The 6929-nt window shown below is 66.8% G+C and overlaps 1 protein-coding gene across 1 annotated transcript in view; it reads left to right on the top strand.

The window, feature by feature from the left end:
* Positions 1-6929, top strand: part of LOC116840046 (uncharacterized) — a 16902-nt gene that overhangs the window by 6561 nt on the left and 3412 nt on the right. Inside the window, 5 exon segments of the mRNA XM_032806413.2 lie at positions 2994-3144; positions 3245-3342; positions 3667-3828; positions 4248-4335; positions 4338-4443. Of these exon segments, the coding sequence (XP_032662304.2) occupies positions 2994-3144; positions 3245-3342; positions 3667-3828; positions 4248-4335; positions 4338-4443 (605 nt within the window).

The following is a 6929-nucleotide window of genomic DNA, read 5'->3' as shown; positions in this document are numbered from 1 at the left end:
TCAGCGACCCACAGCCGCTCCTGCCTGACGCCCCCACCCCCACCAAGCAGCAGGCCCACTAGCACCCCTGCCCCATCAGCACAGTGCCCCATACCCCCCCTTCCCCATGCTACAGCCCTACCATAGCGCCCACCCTGCTCCCACGCCACAGCACCCTGAGACCCGCACCCCGTCCTGCCCCCACAGCAAGTGCCCCCATAGCCCACCCCCATACACAGCACTCTCATAGCCCCCACCCTGCCCCCACAAACAGCCCCTGAATAGCCCACTGTCCCCCCACGCAGCACAGCTCCCCCAGCTACACCTGGGAACTGCACTCCAGCATCATGGCTTGTCTGGGCGTCAGGGGGGCGTAGAGCAGGCCGCCCCAACCCGAAGTGATGTCATCGATCATCCACAGCTCCTGCCTGGCGGGCCCCTGCTCAGAGGGCAAAGGGCAACGCAGCCGACAATAATTGGCAGTCAGGGCGCTCCAGCACCACTGCGGCACATCTACCACGGTTCCACGCCTGCTGCCAGAAGCATCGTCCAGAAGACCAGGATCCCGGACCCGTTTTCTCAGCCAGGCTGCCACAAGCCATAGAGCTGGGAGGGAGGGGCCCCACTAGCCCCCCGAGCCCCTGCAGCCAGCGCCCCGCTGCGCAGCCCCAAAGCCTGCGCCCTGCAGCCAGCGCCCCCCTACTGACCCCCACGCCACCCCATGCCACGCCCAGTGCCCCTGCTGAGCCCCCTGCCCCAGCTTCCGCAGCCAAGCCCCCACTCGAGCCCCCAGCCGCTCGCTCAAGCACTCTGAGTCCCCGCCTGCTCCCTGCAGCCAGCCCCCCCACTGATGCCCCAGCCCGCTCCCTGCACAGCCCAGTGCCCCGCTGAGCCCCCAGCCTGCTCCCTGCGCCCAGTCCCCCACTAGCAGCCCCAGCCTGCTCATCTGCAGAGCCCAGCGCCCCCCACTGAGCCCCCACCCAGCCCCCTGCACTCCAGAGCCCCCTGCTTGGACCCCGGCAGCCAGACTCCCCCATGAGACCCCATCCCGTCTCTCTGCCAGCCAGTGCCCTGCCTGAGCCCCACTCTCCTCAGCCAGCACCCCCTGCTGAGGGCTCCCACCTCACTCCACTGCAGACCCATCACCCCATATCTGCAGCCCCCCACCCCCTCAGCCCAAGCACCCCGACTTGAGCCTCCATCCATGCTCCCCGCAGGCCGCAGCACCGCTGTAATCCGCAAGTTGTGCTTTAGGGACTTGCTGGAGTGATCATCCCAGACAGGAATCATGTGGCAGGGTAGTCCCCCAGGCCAATCCCCTCAGACCAGCTGGCAAGATGGAGTGCGGCCTAGCAGGGTGACTTACCTGGGGGTCCCGCAGCAGTCGGATCTGAGCCTCAGCGTTTTCCCGCGAGCGTCAGCAGTCGTTTATTCTAGAGGGCGGGAATCTCCCCAAGCCCTGTCGCATCCTGCAACGGGAATACTCACAGTGGTTTACACAGGGCCGGGCTGGGCCTCCTCTGGGGTGGGGCGGGGGGCTGGTTTACACAGTGGCCAGGGATTGGGCCCTCTGGGGTGGGGGGCGGCGGGCTGTGTACACAGGACACAGGGCTGGGAGGGGCCCCTCTGAGGCAGGGCAGGGGGCTGGTACACAGGAGCAGGCTGGGACGGGCCCTTCTGGGGTGGGGCATGGGACCGGTTATATGGGGACCGGCCAGACAGGGCCCCTCTGGGGTGAGGGCTGGGGTGGTTTACCAGGACACATGGGGCCGGGACGCGGCCCTCTGGGATGGGCTGGGGGGCTGGTTACACAGGACACGGGCCGTACGCGGCCCCTCTGCGGAATGTGGGGCAAGCTTTAAGGATTGCCTGCCTACCAAGCACTGGGGCAAGCTGCCTGCTGGCGGTTTGCCTGCGAGAGGGTGCCCGGTCCCTGCGGATTTCGCGACAAGCCTGCGGGGGACGTCTGCGAGCCATGGTGGACCAGCGGCCTCCACAGGCAAAAACCGCCGAAAGGAAACCTGCTGCGGCCTCGAATGACCGGCAAAGTGCCCTGGCTTGCTTGCCCCACAACTCGCTTTGGCGTTGCTTGGTGGCCTGGAAGCCACCCCTGCCTTCTGGGTTGGGGCGGGGGACTGGCTATTCAGGGACCCGGTCCAGGATGCGGCCCTGTGGCCGGTGTGGCGGGGGGCTGCGCTATTAGGGGACCCCAGCGCCGGATCTGGCACCTCTGGGGTTGGGCGGGAGGCTGGCTATTCAGGGAATGTGCGCCAGGATCGCGGCCCCTGTCGGGTGGGGCGGGGGGGCTATTCGGCGGTGCCGGGATGCGGACCCCATATGAGAGAGTGGGCGCCAGGGACTGGCTATCGGGGACCGTGCCATGGATGCGGCCTCCTGACCGGTGGTGGCGGGGGTGGCTTATTCTCGGGGACCCAGTGCCGGAATGGCGGCCCCTTGGGGGTGGGGCGTGGGCGCTATTCGGTGGAACCAGTGTCCGGGATGCGGCCCCTCTGGAGGTGGGCAGGACTGGCTATTTGGGGACCGGCGCCGGATTGGGCCCCTCTGGGGTGGATGGAGTGGGAGGCTCGCTATTCGGGGACCCGGCGCTGGGATTGCGGCCCTGTGTGGTTGGGGCGGGCTGCTTTCGAGGAACCGGTGCTGGGATGTGGCCTCTCTGGGTGGGGCGGGGGGTGGACTATTCGGTGACCCCGGTGCTGGATGCGGCCCTGTGGGGCGTGGGCGGTGGGGCTGGCTATCAGGGACCGGTGCTGCCGGTGCCCCTCACTCCCGACCCGCAGCCCCTGCCAGCCCAGCCCTGCCGGTGCCCCTCACTCCCGACCCGCAGCCTCTGCTAGCCCGGCCCTGTCCCGCCAAGTCCTGCCGGTGCCCCTCACTCCTGACCCGCAGCCCCCTGCTAGCCCAGCCCTGGGCTCCCCCAGCCCTGCCGGTGCCTCTCACTCCGGACCCGCAGCCCCTACTAGCCCGGCCCTGGGTTTCTCTCTGTTCCCCCTCAGGCTGTGCCAGCTGGAGGCCGGGAAGAGGACCGAGCAACGAGGGGAGACGCCTGGGGCTCCTGGCCCCCCCAGAGCCCCTCTAGAAAGGGGGCCGGGTCCCCCGGGCTGGACAGAGGGCGCCCCCTGCAGGAGACGGATGTCGCAGCACCAGGTGTGGGTCCACCCCTCCCCGTGCCCTGCCTGGCTGGGGCAGCATTCGCCCTTCGTCTCCCTTTCTAGCCCCCTCTTTAACCCTTGCTTCTCCCCCCCAGGTCTCAGCTCGCTTCCAGCCACCCCCCACTCGCCCCAGAGCCCCAGCCCAGGCCCCCAGGAGCCCCAAGAGCAGAGAACTGAGGAGCTGCCAGCCAAGGTAGCTGGGCTCCCCACTTCCCCTGGGGGTCAGCGCGTGGGAGCCCGGACACCTGGGTTCTCTCCCTGGCTCTGGAGGGGAGTGGGGTCTAGTGGTCAGAGCAGGGGGGATGGGAGCCAGGACTCCTGGGTTCTCTCCCCAGTTCTGGGAGAGGGGTGGGGTTTAGTGGTCAGAGCACAGGGGGCTGGGAACCAGGACACCTGGGTTCTCTCCCTGGCTCAGGGGGGAGGGGGGATTGTGGGTGAGTGGTTAGAGTGGGGGAGGGGGGAAACCTGGGAGCCAGGACGCCTGGGTTCCCTCCCTGCCATTCTCTCCCCCTCCCAGGCGATCACTATGGACCCCCCTGGTCCCCACCGGGCCCGGATGAGCGTCCAGGAGCAGCTGGAGCGGATGCGCCGGCACCAGGAAGGCCAGAGGCAGCAGGGGAGGGGCAGGCCGAACCCCTGGGGCTCCCAGCAGGGCTCGCTCCGGGCCAGCGCCAGCCGGGTGGGTACGCAGCCTGCGGGGGAGGGGCTGACCGGCTGCCAGGGGGTGGGGCATGTCCCGAGGCCACACCCACTGTGTCCCCAAACCCCCAGTAAAGCCCATATCTCACCCACCCTGGGAAAAGAAGGATTCCTGGGTTTTCTCCCTAGCTGTGCGCGGGTGTGTGTGGGGCCCTCTGGGTTAGAGCAGGGCAGGGGGGCTTGGAGCCAGGACTCTTGGGTTCTCTCCCCAGCTCTGGGAGAGGAGTGGGGTCTAGTGGTTAGAGCAAAGGGCTGGGAGCCAGGACTCCTGGGTAGAAGGTGGGTTCTGCTGTGGGGGGCAGTACTGGCTAGCGGGGTGGGGTGGGTCTCCCCAGAGCTCGGATTCCTGGAGGGAGCTTCTCCCACGTTCACTTCCCCCTCCTAAAATTCCTCCTCCAGCTCCCTCTTCCGACTCACCCCTCCGACCTTGGGCCAGAGCCGACTCAGACCCACACGGAGCCACCACTGAAGGGGGGCCAGACCAGTGGGCCCTGGGGCTGGTCTCCCCCACCCCTCGAGAGAGACCGCCACCGGGTCATCACCCTGGCGTACGCACTAGCCACCGAGGCTTCCGAACGCAGCAAACTCATCACAGGTAATAGGGCAGGAGCCCGGACTCTTGGGTTCTGTCCCCTCTCAGGGACCTTTCTTTCCCATCCCCCCCCCAGCACCACTCCCATCCAAGCTCGGAAAATAGCTAAACAAGTGAAGCGAGAAATGGCTGGAATCTGGTTCAGCTGTTCAGGGAATTTCTGACTCCTGCTGGCAGGTCCCTGGGGTGGGAACAGGTGTGTGTGTGTTGGGGGGGGTCCCTGGCCTGGGGTGGTGCGGGGTGGGGAAGGATGGAAAGGCCACTTTCTCTCTGTTCAATTCATTAAACCTCCAGGAAACAGACAATGCTTGAATGGGTCCCCATGTTCCCAGCCCCGCGCCCCAGCCAGAGTGGCTGCATCTTGGTGCCAGGGAGGTCCACGTATAACCAGCCCTCCTGCCTCACCCCAGAGGTGCTGCATCTCAGAGCCAGGGGGTCCGTCTATAACGAGCCCCCTCCCACCCCAGAAGTGGCCGCATCTCACCCAGAGGGGTCCACGTATACCCAGCCCCCTGCCCCACCCCAAAGGTGCCGCATCTAGCGCTGGGGGTGTGTGTTCGGTGACTGCTTCTCATTCTGCAGGGAAGAACCCGCCTGAACCCCAGTTGAGGGCCAATCCGACCCACCCCAGGCCGCTAATGCGTGACCAATCAGCACGTGCTGTTTACTCCCACTCCCCTGGGGGCACCCAGAAGCCATCACGTGGAGCAGAACCCTGTGGCCAGCCATCGGAACACAGCATTAGCATAATTCAGTGCAGCAGGCAGGAGCGCGCCATCAGGCTCAGTCGTCTGTGCTGAGCTTTCCAATTGTTCTCACCATTGCCTGATAGCCAATCACTCACACGCCTTCAGAAGCAGCCAATCCAACATCGCTCCTGTCCAAGGGGTCTCATTGGGCACCCCTTTGCCCACATTGGCCAATCAGACATCAACCTCACACGAGACATCCAATCGGAGTCGCCTTTGTCTGGGCCGCCCAAAAGAATTGGGGATTGGGTGGCAGAGCAAAGAATTGTGGGTAACAAAGGCTGGCCAATGGCAGGTGTCAGGGGTGGGCGTGTCTGTGCCCAGACAGGTTGGCGTACCTGGGCGAGGGGAGCCAGCCAATCAGATCACCCTACTGCAGTCCAGCTTCTAGCCCCTGGCTGAGAGGCAGGGTCAAGTCCCACCCCCTCTGCCACGTCCCTGGGGGGCCTGAAGGGGCTCAGAGGTTTGGGGTTCTGCTCCCCCCGCCCTGCTGGTGCCCCTCACTCCCGACCCGCAGCCCCCTGCTCGCCAGCCCGGGCTCCCCCCCTGCCTGCTGGTGCCCTCTATCCCGACCCGCAGCCCCCTGCTCCCCGGCCCGGGCTCCCCCTCCCTGTTGTCTCCCTCACTCCGACCTGCGCGCCCCCTGCTCCCCTGGCCTGGGCTCCCCCCGCTCTGTTGGGTCCCTCACTCCCGACCCGCAGCCCCTGCTGCCTGGCCCTGGGCTCCCCTCCCTGCCCTGCTGGTGCCCCTCACTCCCGACCCGCAGCCCCCTGCTCCCTGCCCTGGGCTCCCCCCGGCTCTGTTGTGCCCCTCACCTCCCGACCTCGGCGCCCTGCTCGCCTGGCCCTGGGCTCCCCTCCCTGCCCTGCTGTGCCCTCACTCCGACCCGCAGCCCCCTGCTCGCCTGGCCCTGGGCTCCCCCGGCTCTGTTGGTGCCCCTCACTCCCGACCTGCGGCCCCTGCTCCCCTGGCCCTGGGCTTCCCCCGGCTCTGTTGGTGCCCTCACTCCCGACCCGCAGCCCTGCTTGCCTGGCCCGGGCTCCCTCCCTGCCTGCTGTGCGCCCTCACTCCCGACCCGCAGCCCCTGCTCGCCTGGCCCTGGGTCCCCCGGGCTCTGTTGGTGACCCCTCACTCCCGACCCGCAGCCCTGCTTCGCTGGCCTGGCTCCCCCTCAACACGCACCCTGCTGAAGCTGACAGTGTGTGGGGATCTCATGACCACTCAGAGGGGGATTTATGGCGACAGCTGATCCCCCACCCTCATGGACTTCTGTGGGGGCATCGGGGCTGGGGTCCCTGGGGAGGGGTCTGGGAGTTGGGAGAGCTCACCAGGGCCTGGCCAGGGTTATTACCGGCACTGGTGGCAGAAGAAGCTGCAGGCCTACAGGGAAGTGGTCACTAAAAGGGGGCTGTGGAATTAGTCTCCCGCTTTAAAAGTGGTGATTCGGGGAGGAATGGCCCGGTTACAGTGCGTTCTGCCGGATGGAGGCAGCTGCAGGAAGCCAAATGGCTGAGAGCGCCAGGCAGGCTTGTTAAGTCTGGGCTGCTGGAATGGGAGACGCCTGAACTGGGGACAAGATGCCGGGGGTGCGGCGTAGCTGGACCCCGGTAACGTTGAGTTCTCTGTGCTAACCGGACGGCTCTTACCCCCCCCGTGTGCATGTCCCTGAGGGGGCACGGCTCCCTTGGGGACCGGCTCTCTGGGGCCAGCGCATGGACTTGCCGTGAATTCTCTCTCCGT

Source organism: Chelonoidis abingdonii, chromosome 11 (assembly GCF_003597395.2).
Source record: "Chelonoidis abingdonii isolate Lonesome George chromosome 11, CheloAbing_2.0, whole genome shotgun sequence".
In the NCBI taxonomy this organism is placed as follows: Eukaryota; Metazoa; Chordata; order Testudines; family Testudinidae; genus Chelonoidis; species Chelonoidis abingdonii.
Note: the sequence above shows the minus strand (reverse complement) of the source record. Positions and strands in the feature narration are given on the sequence as shown.